The 20,960-nt window shown below is 42.0% G+C and overlaps 1 protein-coding gene across 4 annotated transcripts in view; it reads right to left on the minus strand.

The window, feature by feature from the left end:
• The window catches only part of Dzank1 (double zinc ribbon and ankyrin repeat domains 1), a 93,454-nt gene that overhangs the window by 65,359 nt on the left and 7,135 nt on the right, over positions 1 to 20,960 (minus strand). For all 4 annotated transcript variants that reach the window (XM_045157357.1, XM_045157358.1, XM_045157359.1 and 1 more), the window contains exons 3-7: positions 20,153 to 20,306; positions 8,069 to 8,183; positions 7,138 to 7,234; positions 5,878 to 6,002; positions 1,959 to 2,044 (exon numbers count right to left, since the gene is read on the minus strand). In XM_045157357.1, coding sequence (XP_045013292.1) covers positions 1,959 to 2,044; positions 5,878 to 6,002; positions 7,138 to 7,234; positions 8,069 to 8,183; positions 20,153 to 20,306 — 577 coding nt within the window. The remainder of the gene's footprint in view (positions 1 to 1,958; positions 2,045 to 5,877; positions 6,003 to 7,137; positions 7,235 to 8,068; positions 8,184 to 20,152; positions 20,307 to 20,960) is intronic.

Here is a 20,960-nt window from a genome sequence, read left to right on the forward strand (position 1 = left end):
TGCATGAAAAAAAACTTGATAGAAATGGGAATACCAATGCTATCAACTAGCTTAATCCATTGGCATTTATAGGACAATTACCCCAGCAGAATATACTTCCTCTCAAAGTGTCCCAGAAGAATCACATAAATTCTGTCTCCTAACCAAAATGGTACTTAACTTTAAAAGAAGGCTAAAAGTTAAGAAATAAAATCCCCATTATTGCTAAAAGAAATGATGCCATTAAAGAGAGAAATGTGTGCACTACATACCAGGACATAGGAATGGGCCTTGTGGGCAAGACCCCATCCATTGAGGGCTCTATAGTGTAAAATGTAAACCCATTTGAAAAAGTGACGTGTCAATAGAATGCCTGGGGCTGGAGAAATGGCTCAGCAGTTACACTGCTTACCTGCAAAGCCAAAGGACCCTAGTTCAATTCCTTAGTATCCATGTAATGCCAGATTGTACAACGTAGCACATGTATTTGGAGTTTGTTTGTAGTACCTAGAGGCCATGGTGGGCTCATTCTCTCTATTTATCTCTTTCCCTCTCTAAAATAAATAAATTCTCTATGTTTTTTTAAATAAAAGAGTTCTTGAAAAGATAGAGCTGTAAGAGAGGAAACTGTTTTCCCAAGTTCAGTCACCCAACTCTCTGAGGTTCCTACAGCTATGGACCAAGGAGACCCAAGGAGGTCTAAGCTGGTCAAAGAACTTGGAACTCTCCAAGTAGTACTGGTTTTATAGGCATGCAGAATTGAATGCAAGAGTTGTGGAGTTTGGGTGCTTGCATCAAGGTTCCAGAGAAAATCCTGTGAGGTCAGGCAATGTGTAAAATTTAAAAATTCCTTAAAGACAGTTTCTGATAAGGCCATGCGTGAAGCTTTGAGGCTGAAGCCCAAGCCAAGTATGTGAGAGCTAGCAAGAACCTGGACATCTGCTGAGGAAAGCTATGAGCAAGCAGTAAAGCTGGATCAAGAGAGGCCATATGGGCCTCAAACAGCAAGGCCGTGGGTGCAGCACTACTCAAGTCCATTAGGGAGCAGATGATTACACCATAAACTGGGAAGCTGGACCTGCAGTTACAGGATGTGATGTTTATCCTGCTGGACTTCTGTTCTTACTTTTCTTGCAATATCCCCATTCCTTCTTTTTGGAATAGGAATGTTTATCCGTGCCTTTGAATACTGCATATGTATTGAACATGTAAACTTTAACATTTTCATTTTATAGAGGTTCACAGTTAAGAGTTTGCCTTGAGTCTCAGAAAGACTTTGGACTTTTTTTGTGACAGTATCTCGTGAAGCCTAGGCTAGCCTCAAACTCACTAAACAGCTGAGAATGTCTTTGAACTTCTCGTTCTTCTGCCTCCACCTCTCAAGTGCTTGGATTAGAGGTGTGTACCACCACGCCCACTTTTTGTGTGGTGCTTAGGATCGAACCTAGGGCTTTATGCATTCTAGGCAAGAACTCTACAAGCTGTGCCACATTCTAGCCCTAAGAATTTGGACTTTTGAACAATGCTGAGACTCTGAAAACTATGGGGACTTAAAAGTTGGCCTAAATGCATTTTGCATTATGAGATGACCGTGAGTCTTTGAGGGTGAGTGGTGGGATATTAGGGTTTGAAGCCTCACTGTCTTCTACAGGCTCATGTTTTGAGCACCTACTGACCATCTTGAAGTGCTATTTTGAATGCTGTGGAGCTTTTAGGAGATGAGGGCTGGTTTATAGAAAATAGAGAAGGTCATGAGAGAAGGACGTATAAAAGTTCAAGGACAGCTTGAGCTATGAAACAAGTACCAGGCCAGGCCTAGAATAGCAAGACCATGTCTCAAAAACAAAACAAAGCAAGACAAAAATTAATTTTAAAAAGTAGGAGTGGGTGAGACTGCTGTTATGTTCAATTTTAAATCCCCTTTGACCACATACATGTATCTCTGTAGTATTTAAGACAGAAGAGAATGTGATACATACTTGAGAAAGTCTGTCTCCCTCTGAATCCTCATGATCTCTGTACTTGTCAGATTCTTCTGGCCAGGTATATGTGCAAAGCCAGGGGACTACAATTAAGAACACAGATAGACATAGGAATAGATATATAGTCAATATAACCTGGTAAAGGCAATAATATAGAACCCAGTATTCATCTTTTCAAAACTATGATGGGGAAAGGTCCCAAGTAATTATTACTCCAGGATCTAACACTCAAAAATCATTTAGTAGGGCTGGGAATGCAGCTCAGTTGATAGAATGAATGTCCAGAATGCACAAAACCCTGCTTTTGATCCCCAGCACTATATATACCAGGCATTATGATACACACAAGTAATCCCAGCACTTGGGAGGGGGAGGCAGGAGTCCTCAGTTACATAGTGAGTTCAAGGACAGCCTAGGCTACTTAAGACCCTGGATCAAAAAAAAAAAACCAAAAAAAACCAAAAACAAAAAACAGTGCTCTTTATTAGCAGATAAGTATATTTATTTAAAATGAAAGTTTACAATAAAAGGCATTGAGGGCTGTAGAGATTGCTCAGTGGTTAAAGGCACTTATTTGATTCCCTACTACCCATATAAAGTCAGATGCAAAAAAAGTAGAACATGCATCTGGCATTTGTTTACAGTGGCAAAGGGCTCTGGCATGCCTATACTCTCTCTTGCAAATAATTTTCTTAAAGACATCTGAAAGCCATGCATTGTGGAAACACCTTTAATCCCAGTATGCAGGAGGCAGAGGAAAAAGGATTGCGGTGAGTTTGAGGCCAGCCTGGGACTACACAGTGAGATCCTGGTCAGCCTGGGCTAGAGTGAGACCCTATCTTAACCCCCAACTAAAAAGACATCTGAGTTTACTATAAGACAAAATATAGGTGGGCTGGAGAGATGGCTTAGCAGTTGAGCGCTTGCCTATGAAGCCTAAGGACCCTGGTTCGAGGCTCGGTTCCCCAGGTCCCACGTTAGCCAGATGCACAAGGGGGCACATGCGTCTGGAGTTCGTTTGCAGAGGCTGGAAGCCCTGGCGCGCCCATTCTCTCTCTCTCCCTCTATCTGTCTTTCTCTCTGTGTCTGTCGCTCTCAAATAAATAAATAAATAATTTTTTAAAAAAAGACAAAATATAGGGTTGGAAAACCTAAATTAATATCAGTTTTTTTCCTGTTTATTTTATTTTTTTTTAAATTTTTATTTATTTATTTATTTGAGAATGACAGACACAGAGAGAAAGACAGATAGAGGGAGAGAGAGAGAATGGGCGTGCCAGGGCTTCCAGCCTCTGCAAACGAACTCCAGACGCGTGCGCCCCCTTGTGCATCTGGCTAACGTGGGACCTGGGGAACTGAGCCTTGAACCGGGGTCCTTAGGCTTCACAGGCAAGCGTTTAACCACTAAGCCATCTCTCCAGCCCTTTCCTGTTTATTTTTGAGACAGAGTCTTGTGCAGCCCAAGATGGCCTCAAGCTTGCTGTGTACTTAAGGATAACCCTGAAGTTCTGATCCTCCTGCTTTTACCTCTCTCAGGATAAGTAAAATGCAGATACTACCCCACATTCAGAGCCTGTAATTGAGGACTATAGTGGGACCTGAAAATGTACATTACAAATAAGCTCCCATATGATGATGATGCTGAGGTCTGAGTACCCCACTCTGAGAGCCACTGCTCTACCTCATTACCCAGCATACCTTGCTCATGATATAACTTCTTTAAAATTTTTGAGTAAACAGGTAGGCATGGTGGTACACACCTTTAATCCCAGCACTCAGGAGGCAGATGGAGGAGGATTGCTGAGAGTTGAGGCTACCCTGAGACTACGTAGTGAATTCCAGGTCAGTCTGGGCTAGAGTAAGACCCTACTCAAAAAGCAAAACAAGGGGCTGGAGAGATGGCTTAGCAGTTAAGCACTTGCTTGTGAAGCCTAAGGACCTTTGGTTCAAAGCTCGATTCCCCAGTACCTATGTAAGCCAGGTGCACAAGTGGTACATGCATCTGGAGTTTATTCACAATTGCTGGAGGCCCTGTTGTGCCTATTTTCTCTCTGCCTCTTTCTCTCTGTGTCTGTCTGTTGCTCTCAAAATAAATGAATAAAAATAATAATAAATAGGTCATTGCCGAGGCCCTTGGTTTCCCACCAGGAATACATGGTAAGACCCTACTGTTGAAGACTCCACATACTTGGGCTGCAAGGCTACTGAAAAATCCTGCTGTAACTGAGCTGATAACCTCCTCCATGTAGACCAGTTGACAGAAACCTGGTAGAAGCCATTCTACATGTAGTTCAATGGGAGAATGATACTCAACAGTGGACACTGCAAGCCTTATAATTGGCCAGCCAGGCCAAAGGAGCCATCGGGTGCAATAGTGGCACATCTGTCATGGTGGAAACCAACTGCCCTCCAATTGGACTGGAGGCCTGCTCCATGGTGGGGGTGGGGAATACATCCCTGATACTGAAAACTTAAAACAGGGGTAGTCATGAGCCCTAGGGGTGTAACATCTGCTGATGTCTGGATAAGTGTATATACTATGCTTATCAGGCTGCCCAGTAAGCACTTCTCTTAATATTTATACCCTTTACTTAATAGGTTGATATTGTATATATGTAAGTACAGTGATTGTGATGGGGAGGTAATATGATGGAGAATGGAATTTCAAAGGGGAAAGTGTGGGGGGTGGGGAGGGAGGGAATTACCATGGGATTTTTTTTTATAATCATGGAAAATGCTAATAAAAATTTTAAAAATTAAAAAAAAAATTTATACCCTTATATTACCACTACTCTCACTTTGAGTAGAGAATCTTCTCTTTTCAGATGGCAGTGACCTTGGGATGACTCAGAAGGTATCATAGTGCTGGAAAGAAGTGAATGGAGTACTAAGTAACATCTCGATCACACCTTCCAAGGCTCAGGGTCTAATAAGGAAGAGGTGGTGGAAAGAATGTAAGAGCCAAAGGAAGGGTAGGACTCCTTACAACATGCTCCTCCAGACACAAAATGGCCTGCATATCCATGACCTCATTGTGCCTGACACTACCTACACAAGACCATCATAAGAGGAGGAAAAGATCATGACATCAAAATAAAAGACAGACTGATTGAGATGGGGAGGGGATATGATGGAGAATGGAATTTCAAAGGGGAAAGGAAATCATGGAAAATGTTAATAAAAATTGAGAAAAAATAGTAACAATAAAAAGCAAAACAAGCTGGGTGTGATGGCACACACCTTTAATCCCAGCACTCGGGAGGCATAGGTAGGAGGATAGCTGAGAGTTTGAGGCCACCCTGAGACTACATAGTGAATTCCAGGTCAGCCTGGACTAGAGTGAAACCCTACCTCGAAACAAACAAACAATGTATATGTATATGTATATGTATATGTATATGTATATGTATATGTATATGTATATGTATATGTATATGTATATGTATATGTATGAATGGGAGGTAGCTGGGAATGGTGGTGCACACCTTTAATCCTAGCACTTGGGAGGCAGAGGTAGAAGGATCACCTTGAGTTCGAGGCCACCCTGAGACTATATAGTGAATTCTAGGTCAACCTGAGCTAGCATGAGACCCTACCTTGAAAAACAAAACAAAAAATAGAAAGGACTGCAGAGATGGCTTAGTGGTTAAGATGCTTGCCTGCAAAGCCTAAGGACCCATGTTTGACTCTCCAAATCCCACATAAGCCAGATGCACAAGGTAGCATATGCAGCTGGAATTCAATTACAGAGACTGGAGGCCCTGTTGTGCCAATTCTCTCACTCCTTCACAAAAAATGCCAGTCCGTTGGATTTGTCTTAAAGAGAGAGAGAGAGAGAGAGAGGAAGGGAGGGGGAGGGGGAGGGAGAGGGAGAGGGAGAGGGAGAGGGAGAGAGATCTTTTGAAGTTGAAATTACCTGGGACTGGTAGTTGGGTGATCTAGAACCTGATCCTTCATGGTAGACTGGAATTTCCAGTGGACTCTCTGAGAAGCGAAGATCTTTCAGAGTTTTGAGGTCTGTTCTTTCCCCTACCTTGAGGTCTACAATTATATTAAAAACATTTCTGGGTGAGTATCTATAAGCATATGAAGCCATGTAGATTTTTTCACAACTGGAAGGCTTTTTAAGGGACCACTGTCATCAAGTCTTTCCTTAGAAGCAAAAAAATCATATAAAGGGCCAGCCTCCAAACTCAGTGAAACAGAACAGAGAAACAAATTATAAGCCCAGACTGAGAAAATAATCTTCCTTGTCATATTCTAAAACATCCCATGTCAACCTGAGAATGCAGACAGGCCAGGTTAGTAGGCAATATCATTTCTCTCAAGGACACAAGGCAACTGAGTAAGTTCCTAACAGCCTCCTCTTTGAAGAACTGCTGCTTACTGAGAAATCTTGTTCGTCAACACCAGGTTACCAGAAAGTTGGCTGAGATCATATCAATAAGATCTCAGTTCTTTCTTGGAGAAACCAAGCCACTTTGACATGAAGAAGCAGCCTCGGGGCTGGAGAGATGGCTTAGCGGTTAAGCGCTTGCCTGTGAAGCCTAAGGACCCCGGTTCGAGGCTCTGTTCCCCAGGTCCCACGTTAGCCAGATGCACAAGGGGGCGCATGCGTCTGGAGTTTGTTTGCAGAGGCTGGAAGCCTTGGCGCGCCCATTCTCTCTCTCCCTCTATCGGTCTTTCTCTCTGTGTCTGTCGCTCTCAAATAAATAAATAAATAAATAAATAAGAAGCAACCTCAATTTCCCACCCTGGTGCTGAGCTTTGTGTAACAGTTTCTGAATACAATGTTCTATGTGTGTATCCTGGAGGTTTCTAAACTAACCATACTTCAATCCACCCTAAAGTTGGCCCCTTCATATATAGCAGGAGCTCTGCTCTGAGCCTAACTGAACTGTTTTCATTTAAATTTCACCCAAATTCCATCCATCTCCATTTCTATGCCTCTTTTCATTCATTTGATGAGGTATGCCATGATTCCTTGGTGTGCTGTCTCCCTCAATGTAATTAACTCCTTGGTTATCCCTTAGGGTTTTAATCTGTTACCTAGGATAAAATGAAACTTCAAATCATAGTGCACTGTCCAGTGTCTGTTATTCTAACACTCTGTCAATAGGAAATCATGGAAACATGTAGTAAGTCTGTTTAGTATTTTCCCTTCTACCCAGCATACCTGCAAGCCTTTTAAGGTTAACATTCCAACTTGATTTATTCTCATCATTCTTATATTTCTTCCTTAATTTTGGCACAACAAACCCATTTTTTGACTCCTAGAAAAGAAAAATTTGCATGTCACATGATTATTATCCATTTAGAATGTAAAAATGAAAAGTCATATTAGAAACAGTGCCATGGTTTACATTTCCTACTTGAAATGGATGACAGCTTCTTTTACGAAGTAACCTCTGTTTCCCCTTTCTTTGGAAACTGATAATCTAGGAACTGAGGTTTCAAATGTTCTTCTTTGGTAGATCAGGCTGACTCTCCAAAGAAGGCTTACAGATATTTAGGGGTGAATAGTTTTAACTGGTAGCAGTCTATGCTCAGTGGGGGCTTTGACTACTGGTGGTTCTACTCAGCACATATATACTTATCAGCCTTCCTTGCCTGCCCTTCAGCTAGGCCCAGAGTCTGGTGGCCATGCTCCCTGCCGTTGTGGAGCTTCCAGCACATGGAATAGCTGACAAGGAAACAACTTATCATGCTCTCATAGCACTTTTGCTCTGGTGCTATGGTACAGGACAGCACATATTTAGCTGGAGCCTATGTAGGGAGGTCACAGACAAAGCCAAAAAATTAGCTGAGGTCAGAAACATTGTGTGGGTGGCAGGCTAAGGTTTCTGTTTTCTCAGTAGGTAAGGAAGAGTCCCTGCAATGCAGGAGCACCAGCAGTGATGGGCAGGAATTCTGATCTTTGGGGTGGAGGAGGGCTTGACCTAGGCTGGGAAACCAGTCATGGATACTTCACAATGGTTGATACAGACTTTAACCATAAGGATCTGACTGTGAGCAGAGGCAAACAATGAAAGGGAAAATGTGCCCATGAGTAAGAAGGACCCAAAACCACAGTGATAATCCAAAGATATTACAGTTTTATTACTTGCCTGCTTTGAAAACCCTCTGAGAACGTTTTCAATATTGTCTTCTGAAGGGACGATCTTTGGTGGCTCGTAGTCTACCTGAAACACCTTTGTTATAATTCTACTCTCTCTGCAGTCTCTGAAAGTTTTATTTGTCAAAAAGGAAACAGCATGTTATAAAAAGGTTCAAAGTAATTAAGATGAATTAAAAAATTAAATTTCCATGGTCACTAAATTCATTTTTATTTGTTTTATTTATTTTTATGTTTAAAAATATTTTGCTTTTATTTATTTCAGAAAGAGGGAGAAATAGAAATGGGTGCCACCAGGGCCTCCAGCTGCTGCAAATAAACTCCAGATACATGCACTACTTTGTGCATCTGGCTTATGTGGATCATGGGGGATCAAACCTGGGCCCTTTGGCTTTGCAAGCAAGTACCTTAACTACTAAGCCATATCTTCAGCCCCCACTTTTAAATTTTTTATTTATTTATGAGGAGAGAGTATGTGTGTGTGTATATATGTATGGGTGCCCCAAGGCCTTACCACTGTGAATGAATTCCAGACACATGTGTCACTTTGTGCATCTTGCTCTACAGGGGTACTAAGAAATCAAACCCTGTCTGGTAGACTTTGCAAGCAAGTGTCTTTAACCACTTAGCCATTTTACCAGTCCTAAATATATTGTATGTTAAGTTGGGAGAAATGGTAACATCATCTTAGCTAGAGTGAGCCTAGCAGTGGAAGGGGGTGAAGAGTAGGCTGTTTCCAGCAGCAGCTATAATGATCCAGCCTAGCAGCGCTCGTCAGCCCCAGGCCGGTGTGTGGTACTCCTCTCACCCTGCCCAGTGCCTTGCAATGGCCTGCACTCTGAGGATAGCTGTATTTTATTTGTTTCACTGGTATCACTTCTATAATTCCTTAGAGTTCATATACATTCTTTTTAAATATTTTTTTAAGTCATGGAGTTATGGCTTAGCAGTTACGGTGCTTGCCTACAAAGCCTAAGGACTGAGGTTCAATTCCCTAGTGCCCACATAAGCCAGATACACAAGATGGCACATGCATCTGGAATTCATTTGTGGTAACTGGAGGCGCTGGTGTGCCAATTATCCCTCTCTCCCTCTCAAATAAATAAATCTCCCAGACATAGGGGCCCTGTAGAGATTAGAAAGCTTCACCCTAAAACCATGGCCACTGGCTGGTAACTTCCAGTGCCAGAACTGGGTTATAGCCCTCAAGAAGCTGTTGGACAGACAGACCTATGAGATCCCCAAAACAATGCAGGCCATTGCCAACACACTTACTTACCCACTGGAGCTAATGTTAAGACCTTATTCTGAAGATACCACAGGCCACAGACACAGGACATCAAGAGGTCATGCTGGAACCTAGAAGCAAGCCAACTCTCTGCTGGCTAGTCTTCACATTGCTGGAAAGTGCTATGCAAGTTGCTAGGGGATAATGGCTGCCAACAGCATGAACAAGCAGGGGACCCTACAAGCTACAAAATCAACCAGCTAGACATGATGTACACACCTGTGCAACAGTGGCACACAGCCTATGTGGGTAATCAATAGTTCTCTGACTGGATATAAGACCTGCTCAGGGGAGAGATCTCATACCTGGTACTGAGAACGAAGGCAGAATCCTATTGATAGAAAGTTCATAGGCTCCAGAGAGAAGCTTCCAATGGTCTTTGGCCAAGAAGAGTGGCTATATCATATAAAATATTCTCTCTCTCTCTCCCTATTTTTTTCTTCACTGTAGAGTCTCACTCTAGTCCAGACTGATCTGGAATTCACTATGTACTCTCAGGGTGGCATCAAACTCACAGTGATCCTCCTACCTCTGCCTCCTAAGACTGGGATTAGCTGGGTATGGTGGTGCACACCTTTAATCCCAGTACTCAGGAGCCAGAGGTAGGTGGATCACTGTGAGTTTGAGAACACCTTGAGACTACACAGTGCATTCCACGACAGTCTGGTCTGGAGAGTGAAACCCACCTCAAAAGAAGAAAGGAGGAGGAGGGAAGGAAAAAGGAGAGAGTAGGAGGAGGAGGAAGAGGGAAAAAACAGGGAGAACCAAGATCCACCAGTGTGACAAGAAAAGATGGCCAACTTCCTAGCATGAGATGACCCATGGTCACCTTATCTTCCAGGGCCCACAAGGCATTACAGAAGTGGTGATCTCAACATGAAAGCTTCTCTCACTGCTAGCTTGACTACCAGCTCCAGGGAGATGGCAACAGACACTGAGGACACTCAAAATGTCTCAAAGTAGAAATTCAGAGATGGCAGAGAGCTTACCTCTAAAGTAGTCTTAAAACACACCTGCCAAAGATGAGGGAACATTATGGAAGAGAAGATGGAAGAATTGTTAGAGCCATAAGTAGGAAGGAGTTTCCTGTAGCATTGACCCCTGCCCCTCAAATATTGACTGATGCATTCATGACTCCACAGGGGATACCAGTAATTCCAGTGAGGAGGGCACAGTAGATTGGGGCCGGAGGTGAGAGGATATGAGTGTAACCTAATGGGAATATGACCATAAAACAAAATTCATAATCAATTAAAAATAGTAGAGGAACTATTTGGAGGGAGGAAGGGAGCATAAGGAGGAGTAGGGGTAGTGGGGAAAAGTCAGAGGGAAGGGAGGTAACTATGATCAAAATATATTTTGTACATATATAAAACTTATCAAACAAAATAGAAGAGGGGCTAGCTGGAAAGACGGGACTCAGTAGAGGGGGCACAGGAGAGCAGGAAAAGGGAAGGTGGTAGGAGGGAACTATGATCATGGTATATTGTCTGTATGTATGGATGTTATCAATAAAAAAATGTTAGCCAGGCGTGGTGGCACACACCTTTAATCCCAGCACTTGGGAGGCAGAGGTAGGAGGATTGCCGTTGAGTTCAAGGCCATCCTGAAACTACATAATGAATTCCAGGTCAGCCTGAACTAGAGTGAGACCCTACCTCAAAAAGCCAAAATAAATAAATAAATAATAATAATAAATGTTAAAGGGCTAGCAAGAATGCACAATGGTTAAAGGCACTTACTTGCAAAGCCCAATAGTCTGAGTTTGACTCCATAGTAGCCATATAAAGCCAGATGCACAAAGTGGTGCATGTGTCTGGAGCTTGTCTGGAATGGCAGGAGGCCCTGGCAAGTCCAGACTCACTATTTCTCTCTGCACATTTCTCTATGTCTCTCTCAAATAAAAATAAATAAATAAAAAGTTTAAAAAGTGTTCTCATTGAAACTCTTTATGTAAATACTCAGAAATGCATTATCAATTCCAAAATAGATGAAAAATGTCTCACATTAAACAATATAGATTTTGAAAGCTATATTTTAGGAAGACAGAAAAAAACTCTCAGAAATGCTATTCATTTGAACAACTACCATCTGTGAGTGACAACATTAAGGAAATAACATGCTTTTTTGTTTTTGTTTTTCAATGTAGGGTCTCACTCTATAGCTCAGCTAACCTGAAATTCACTCTGTAGTTTCAGGGTGGCCTCAAACTCAAGGCAATCCTCTTATCTCTGCCTCCTGAGTAGTGTGCACCACCACATCCAGTCATGCTTGGCTTCCTATGTCCAGTGACTGGAGAGACTCACAGCTGGATAAACCTTGGGGAAGCACAGCAAAAGTAAAGTTGAGATTCATGTGTCTGACCATACATGCAAATGATCTGCTATGTGAACTACTTCATTTCAGGATCCGCCCCGTTTGCATATTGACCTTTGGTTACTAACATGACATCCAAGATATAATTGTCCATATTTGCACACATCCCTGATATCACAAACACCTCAAACCAGGGAACACTGGAATCACAGACAATCACAAGGCTCCTTGAAGGTGTACTTCTACCACACTCAGCTCATACTGAGCAGTATCACGAGTCTCACCCACTTGTTTCCACTCCTTTAAGTCCCAGGTTATCCCCGCTACCCAGGCTGGCCCTTTCCTCGAGGAGACAGCTAAGGCATTCACCCAGAGACTCATTCCAACCAAGAACTGCCCAGAGACCAGCTTAAGCTCCATGCTAAATAGGGGCATTTCATGCTGATTATTATGCCCCAAAAGTAGATGGCTTGGGATTGGTTCTATAAACCTTACACAGAGCTAAGGTCACATTTGAAATTCACCTAAACTTTTATTAAGGCTCAGATTATTGAACTCAAGTGTGACCCTCATAGAGGAAAACACATGGCCTGCTGCCTGCTCCATCGCAGTGATGTGGTGCCCAAAAATGTCAACATTGCCATTGCATTGATCAAGTCCAAAAGGAGCATCCGGTTTGTAGGCTGGTTTCCCATAGGCTTCAAGGTTGGCATTAACTACCAGCCTCCCACCGTGGTACCTGGTAGAGACCTGGCCCAAGTGCAACATTAAGTCTGCTTGCCGAGCAACACCATGGCTATTACTGAGGCCTGGTCTCACCTGAACTACAACTTTGACTTGGTATTGGCCAAGTGTGCCTTTGTGCACATGTACGTGGGGGAGGGCTTGGAGGAAAGAGAGTTCACTGAAGCCCAGGAGAACCTGGCAGCAGTAGAGAGGGATTATGAGGAGGTTGTATGGATTCTGCTGAGGGAGAGGCTGAGAAAGAGGATGAATACTAAATAACCTTCCATTCCTTTCAGCCTTGGGAGCATGTCACCCTCAGAGCTTGAATACTGACTGATGGGCAATGGAGGGTTCTGAGTAGATTCTCTTCACTGGGTCATGATCACATCCTTTCCACGTGTAACCATAAGAATGTGATGACTTTTCACAATGGATTCTCTTCACCAATAATGAGCACATAGGTTTGGTATAACTATAAGATTTAAACTATTTTTCTAAATATACATTTTTCAATTAAAAAAAAGATCATCGAACTCAAGCATGTATCTCCGGGAGTACTGACATAAAGTAAACTTAGTGTAGAAGCCATCTGGGCAGCTCTATCCCCACAAGATTATTATCCCCTCAATCAAATACCACAATTAAAGGGCTAGGGATGTGGCTCAGTCGACAAAGTGCTTGCCAGGTAAGTAAAAGGGTCTGAGTTCAATCTTTGGCACTCCAAAGATAGATTTACTTGAATTATACAAAGAAGTTTCAAAGCTAAATCAATTGGAATTCACAAATTGGTGGAGTTAGGTTTTCTTAACCTATTGAAAAGTACTGAATTTTGGGACCAAACAATTCTTTTTCATGGGTGCTGTCCTTTGATCAACTACAACTTTGTTCACTACCTACAATGTGCTACTAGAAGATTATCCTCCTACTTATAACAACCAAACTGTTTCTAGACATTACCAAATGTCCCTGGGGAAGAAAATGTGCCCAGTTAAGAACCTCCAGTTTAGGAAGATAAAAGAACAGTTCACCTTGTATCCACCTAGACACAACATTGTTTTAACTTCTGAGTTACAAGGCACCTGTTTTGAATTGGGTCATACAACAATATTTTAGCCCTTCGCTAAGATTTTAGTAACAGCAAACAGTAATGGCTCCTGCAAATGTGATGCAAGTGTTGTGTTGGGGCTATTATTTCTGATTTTCACAAGGGCTGTGAAATCCTACTAACATCATAAATGAGGGATAACAAAGAATGTGATAGTATGATGGCCACATAATTTAATCAAAGTTACACAGAATAAATGATGTAAGTAAGATTAAAATTTGGATCCTGGGCTGGAGAGATGGTTTAGCGGTTAAACACTTGCCTGTGATGCCAAAGGACTTTGGTTCAAGGCTTGATTTCCCAGTACCCATGTAAGCCAGATGCACAAGGTGGCACATTCATCTGGAGTGGCTTGAGGCCCTAACGCACCTTTTCGTTCTTTCTTTCTTTCTCTCTTTCTGTCTCTCTCTCTCTCTGACTCTTTCTCTGTTTGTCACTCTCAATAAATAAATGTTAAAAATTCAGATCCTTGGGTCTCTGCTGATTATTCTTGTCAACTTGCAGGCAAGCACCTTAACCACTAAGCCATCTTTCCAGCCCCTTTTCTCATTTTAGAATATCATACTTTAATAAAAAAAATATATTTCCAGGGCTAGAGTGATGGCTTAGTGGTTAAGGTGCTTGCTTGCAAAGCCCAAGGACCCAGGTTCGATTCCACAGTACCCAAATAAAGCCAGATGCATAAGGTGGCTCATGCGTCTGGAGTTCGCTTGCCAAAGCTAGAGGCCCTGGTGCATCCATTCTCTCTGTATATTTCTGCCCTTTCCCCCTTCTCTCTCCTTCTTTCTCTCTCAAATAAATAAAAAGAAAAAAATCTATTTCCAAAAAGTTTTTTTCAGTCAAATTTCTGCAAATAAGAACATTGGCTCACGAGTTATAAAGCAGCACTGATGCTGGATCCCACCCCAGGAGACTGTCATTTGTTCTTAAGTCGCCTATGCAAGGACAGTTTGCCAAGCTCCCAAGGTGATTCTAATGTACACCTGTGGTAGACCAACACAGTAATGGTTTCTGGGCATCATGCCGCCCTGTATCCCTATCCTTGAAGACTCTCCTCCCACACTGACTTTAGGTGTGGCCAATGACGTTCTTTGGCTAAGGAAAACATTAGTAAATATGCTACAGAGACTTAAAAAAAAAGTAGCAGGACTTAACCTTTCTCTTACTGTTCTTAGTACCGAGATGCCACACAAAAAAAAAAGCCTTTAGAAGCCGGGCGTGGTGGCGCACGCCTTTAATCCCAGCACTCGGGAGGCAGAGGTAGGAGGATCACCGTGAGTTTGAGGCCACCCTGAGACTCCATAGTGAATTCCAGGTCAGCCTGGGCTAGAGTGAGACCCTACCTCGAAAAACCAAAAAAAAAAAAAAAAAAAAAAAAAAAAAAAAAAAGCCTTTAAGGCCGGGCGTGGTGGCGCACGCCTTTAATCCCAGCCCTCGGGAGGCAGAGGTAGGAGGATCGCCATGAGTTCAAGGCCACCCTGAGACTACATAGTGAATTCCAGGTCAGCCTGGGCTAGAGTGAGACTCTACCTCGAAAACCAAAAAAAAAAAAAAAAAAAAAAAAAAAAGCCTTTAGAACAGGGCTGGAGAGATAGCTTAGTGATTAAGGCACTTCCCTGTGAAGCCTAAGGCTCCAGGTTTGATTCCCCAGGACCCATGTAAGCCAGATGCACAAGGTGGCACATGTGTCTGGAGTTTGTCTGCAGTGGCTAGAGGCCCTGATGTGCCCATTCATTCACTCATTTTTTTTTCTCTCTCTCTCACATTAATTCATTAATTAATTAAATATTTTAAAAACATATTTAAAAGCCTTCAAGACAGCCTGCTGAGACATGGAGCTGAACCAGTAGCCAGCACCGACCCCCAGACATGCTTGGACCATCTAGTTCAAGATGGGTCAAACGTGTACAGTCACACCAGTCATCCCACACATGACCAGCAGGAGAAGCAGCTGACTGAGTGCCCACCAAAATGCTGACCAGATGTTGGGAAATGGCTCAGTGGATAAGGTGCTAGTTGTGCATGCAAGAGAACCTGAGTTCAGATTCCCCAGCACCCATGTAAAGGCTGTGTGGGCATGGCGGCCTGCCTGTGACTGCAGCATGCCAGACAAGCTAACTAGCTAGACTAGCCAAATCAGAAAGCCCTGAGTTCAAGTGAGAGACCTTTCCTCAGCAAATAATGTGGAAAGTGACTAAGAAAGACACTTGACATCAATCTCTGTCCTCCACATGCAACCATATACATGTACATGTACACATACATAAACATGCAGACATATACGTGCACAGGCAAAGGTGTTGACGCACAGAATTACAAGCAAATGAACAGCTATGTTAACACACTGAGGTTGAGAGCAGTTTGTGAGGCAGCAATACTTAGTTAAGGGTGAGAAACACTGGCTATTTGACAATTTCAGCTACCCTTTACTTTGCTAAGTGACACTTACTGTTAAGCTGTAGAAGCTGTTACAGTTATCAAGAAGAGAAGAATCAAGCACAGTGGCTGGCCATATTACCACAAGCAACCACTGCCTTTAGTCTACGCAGTTTTGGTTTTCAAGGTAGGGTGTTGCTCTAGCCCAAGCTGACCTGGAATCTTCTATGTAGTCTCAGGCTGGCCTCAAACTCACAGTGGTCCTCATACCTCAGTAATCCTCAGTGGGATTAAAGGTGTATGCCACCATGCCCAGCCAAGTCTATACTTTTTTTTTTTTTTTTTTGCATTTTCAAGGTAGGGTCTCACTCTAGCTCAGGATGACCTGGAATTCACTATGTAGTCTCAGGGTGACCTCAAACTCATGTGATCCTCCTACCTCTGCCTCCCGAGTGCTAGGCTTAAAGGGGTGAGCCACCACGCCCGGCTTAAGTCTACACATTTTTAAGTACACTTACACTAATATAGTATAAACTTGTATCCTAAGTTTTTTCATTTATTATACATTTTCACATATCACAATATGGCTTCATTATTCGTAACATGTTAATGACTTTCTATTATCAATGGTCTCATTTAACTTTTGTCCTTATTAAACTAAATCCCTGAAGTACCTAGATACTGATTTACTGTTTGTGCTTTCCTTGAACTCATCTTATTTTCAGACTGCTACCCACAGTTTCTATAGGTGCTTGAGACCCCTGAGTTATCAGCTTAAATCTTTTAGTAGCATCTTACTATGTTTCTAAGGCTGGCTTATAAACTGCTATCCAGCCCAGATTGGCTGTGTACTTGTGTAGTGTAGTGTAGTGCAGGCTGGCCTCAAACTCACGATCCTCCTGCCTCTTGAGTACAGGGATTATAGGTATGCATTACCATGCATGGCTTAGCTTCTTAATTTCTTTTTCTTTTTCTTTTCTTTCTTTCTTTTGTTGTTGTTGTTGTTGGTCTGGAACTGACTATGTAGCCAAGGCTGGTCTTGACCTCACTGAGCTCTTCCTTCCTCAGCCTTCCACATCTGGGACTACAGCATGAGCCACCATGCCCAGCAGCTTCTTATTTTTGTCCACGCCTCCCCCGCCCCCCACCGCCAGAAAGACTCTCAGTCTAGCTCAGGCTGACCTGGAATTCACTATGTAGTCTCAGGGTGGCCTTGAACTCACAGCGATCTTCCCACCTCTGCCTCCCAAGTGCTGGGATTAAAGGCATGCACCACCATGCCTGGCTTCTTTCTTCTTTTTGATAACTGAGAAGATTTATTTTGACACAAGTGGCTTAACAAGTAAGCAAATAATTTTTTATTCTTTTTGTGTGTATACATGTGTGCTCATGTGTATGCATGTGCATATGGAGACAAGAAAAACCCCAGATGTTCTTCCTCAAGGGCCATCCATCCTTTTTTCTTTTTTAGGTAGGGTTTTGCTCTAGCCCAGGCTGACCTGCGACTCACTATGTAGTCCCAAGCTGGTCTTGAACTCACAGTGCTCCTCCTACCTTTGCCCCCCATGTGCTGAGATTAAAGGGTGCAGTGGTACATGCCTGTAGTTCCAGCACTTAGGAGGTGGAAGCAAGAGAATCAAGAGTTCAAAGCCAGCTTGGGTTATATAAAATCCTACCTACCCCCAAAGAATAATAATATGCATGACAGGTTTGGTTTATTTCATTTTATTTTATAATTTGTTTTAATTTTTAGATGCCAAAGCAATCAGCTTTGGTAGGCTATAGCTTTCTTCAAAGAGCTATGTGAGGCTGGGCATCGCTGGTAGTGCACATGTTTAATCCCAGCACTCAGGAGGCAAAGGTAGGAGGATCATTATAGTTTGAGGCCAGCCTGAGACTACATAGTGAATTCCAGGTCAGCCTGGGCTACAGCAAGACCCTACCTTGAAAAACCTAAAAAAATAAAAAATAAAAAGTCCTGGTGTGGGTGGCACACACCTTTAATCCCAGCATTTGGGAGGCAGAGATAGGAGGATTGCATGAATTCATGGCCACTCTGAGACTACATAGTGAATTCCAGGTCAGCCTGGGCTGGAGTGAGACCCTACCTCAAAACACCAACAACAATCAAAAAAATAGAGCTGGAGAAATGGCTTAGTGGTTAAGGCACTTGCCTGCAAAGCCAAAGGACCCAGGTTCAATTCCCCAGGATCAATTTAAGTCAGATGCACAAGGCAGCACATGCACGTAGAGTTTGTTTGCAGCAGCTGAAGACCCTGGTGCACCCATTCTCTGTCTCCTTCCCCCTCAAATAGCTGAAATAAAGGCCATGGAATGGGAGAAGGGACAAGAGAAGGTAATGGGAATGGATTATGATCAAAATACATTATATGCATGCCTAAGAATTGTCAATAGCTTAAAAAAATTTTATGAGCGTGAAAGAGAATGAGAACAAGAGATAGAAAAAATTGACACACTAGGGCTTCTAACCATTGCAAACAAATTCCAGACACATGTGTACATACATCACCTTGTGCATGTGGCTTACATGGGTTCTGGGAGTTGAACCTGGGTCCTTAGGCTTTTCAGGCAAGCACCTTAACCAATAAGACATCTCTCCAGACCCCAAATATTTTACTAATTTATTTTTCAGGCTTTCATCAAGGTTTTATTTTATCAAATGTTTGTATAATTTCAATGTGAATTTATTTGCTTTATTTATTTATTAGATAGAGAGAAAAAGATTGAGAGGATGCACCAGAGCTGCAATGAATGTGAGATAGATGTACCAGTCTGTGCATCTGGCTCTACATGGTTACTGGAGAACTGAATCTAGGCCATCAGACTTTGCAAGTAAATGCCTTTAAACACTGAGCCATTTTCCAGCCCCATCAATAATTTTTTTTTTTTAAGCCATGAAGTACTTCAGTCAATAGAAAGAACCTGAAGATTCTTTTTAAAGTACCTGGGCTGCCTGGTATTTGGTTAGGCATTAAAAAGGTTCTCAAAATGTGGCCAAACCTGTCTTGCAGAAAATGATTCCTGTCATTTATTAAACATTCAAGATTCTTTTTTTTTTTTTAACACAACATATAATGTTTTGTAAGGTAACTGTTATTTCTTTATTTGAAAATGGCAGCAGAAAAGAGAAGACGGGGGAAAATAAAGTGACTAATATCCAAGGTGAAATGATGGAAGCTATGAAGATCAAATGAGCCATTACAAAATGAAACCCAGAATAGTGGTGGTGGTGGTTTAGGCTAATCCTGGGTAATACAAGCCATCTATTAAACACAGTGTTTTCCTCAGCAGCAAAGGAAGCTCTTTAGAAATCCCTATACAGGCTCTTCCTTCCTGGACCACCAATGGAGAACTGGAAATAAGAACATTATTAATACAAATAACAGCTACTGAGCTCTATGTATAAGTATTGTGCACTTTCCAGTGTATTGCAATAACATGCAAATAAAATGCATATATATGCAGAAAATCACTTTCATCAGTGCTCTTCTATTGCAGCACTAATTCTCACAGAAAGAAATACATAATGGGCTAGAGAGATGGCTTAGTGCTTGAGGCACTTGCCTGCAAAGCCTAAGGACCCAGGTTTGACTCCCCAGAACCCACGTTAAGCCAGATGCACATGGTAACCCCTGAGTCTGGAATTTGTTTGTGGTGGCTAGAGGCCCTGGTGGGCCCATTCACATTTTCTTTCTCTCTCTGATAAACAATAAATTAAAAAAATAAAAATAGGGCTGAAGAGATGGCTTAGCAGTTAAGGCACTTGCCTGCAAAGCCTAAGGACCCAGGTTCGATTCTCCAGGTCCCATGTAAGCCAGATGCACATGGTGGTGCATGCATCTGGAATTCGTCTTCAGTGGCTAGAGGCCCTGGCATGACCATTTTCTCCCTCCCCCTCTCCCCCACCCTTTCTCTAATAAATAAATTTTAAAAATCAGAAACAAAGTATTTTTTAAAAATTTAAGAATTAAATAAAAATAGCCGGGCATAGTGGCACACACCTTTAATCCCAGCACTTGGGAGGCAGAGGTAGGAGATCACTGAGTTCAAGGCTACCTTGAGACTACACTGTGAATTCCAGATCAGCCTGAGCTAGAGTGAAACCTTGCCTTGAAAATTCAAAAATAAATAAAATAAATAAATAAATAAATAAAAGTAAATAAATAAATAAAAAGAAATACATAAAACTAGAACATAACGTTACTGTATTATAAACCACTTTATTCAACACATTCTTAACTTACTTAGAGACAGCAACAGCTTTAACTTGTATTTTTCCATTAGGCAGGGTGATAGGTTTTGTATACTTAAATGTATTATTGTCACCATAGCCAATTTTCTTGAGAAAGTCTGGTTTGCTGCCATCCAAGGTGTAATATATGTTGACATCTGGGGTGTCTGAAAAATCCAGAACAGGATAACAGTAATTAACACTATAGTTGCAAGTCCCTTGATAATGCCTAGAGTCCATTATGATATTATGATATACATGTATCTATATGAACATCAAAAGTGAATAATTGGCTGGAGAAATGGCTTTAACAGTTAAGGCACTTGTCTGCAAAGCCAAAGGACCCAGGTTTAACTCTCCAGGACCCACGTACGCCAGATGCACAAGGGGCGCATGCATCTGGAGTTTGTTTGCAGTGGCTAGAGGCCCTGGCACACCCATTCTCTCTGTCTTTCTCTCTACCAACCCACTTCTGTATCTCTCTCTCTCTCCCAACTAAATCAATAAAAATAAAATATTTTTAAAGTGAATAATTAACACTACTGCTGTCTATATTAGCATAGTACTTTGTGTGAATAAGCTCATTTAATATATACAGCTCTATGAAGTAGATCCTATTCTATAGATGAGGCAATTGAATCTCTGATCAATTAGCAAACTTAAATAATACAGGAGTTGTGTTTTGATTTTTTTACTAGGATCCACAGCTAATGGTCTTAAGCAACTATATTCTTTTGTCTCTCTAACAAGATATTATTACAAACAGAATAGGAGTCAGCTTTAAGATAGTACCACTCACATAGGAAGCAAAACCTACTAAA

The sequence above is a fragment of the Jaculus jaculus genome, chromosome 8 (genome assembly GCF_020740685.1).
Source record: "Jaculus jaculus isolate mJacJac1 chromosome 8, mJacJac1.mat.Y.cur, whole genome shotgun sequence".
Lineage (NCBI taxonomy): Eukaryota > Metazoa > Chordata > Mammalia > Rodentia > Dipodidae > Jaculus > Jaculus jaculus.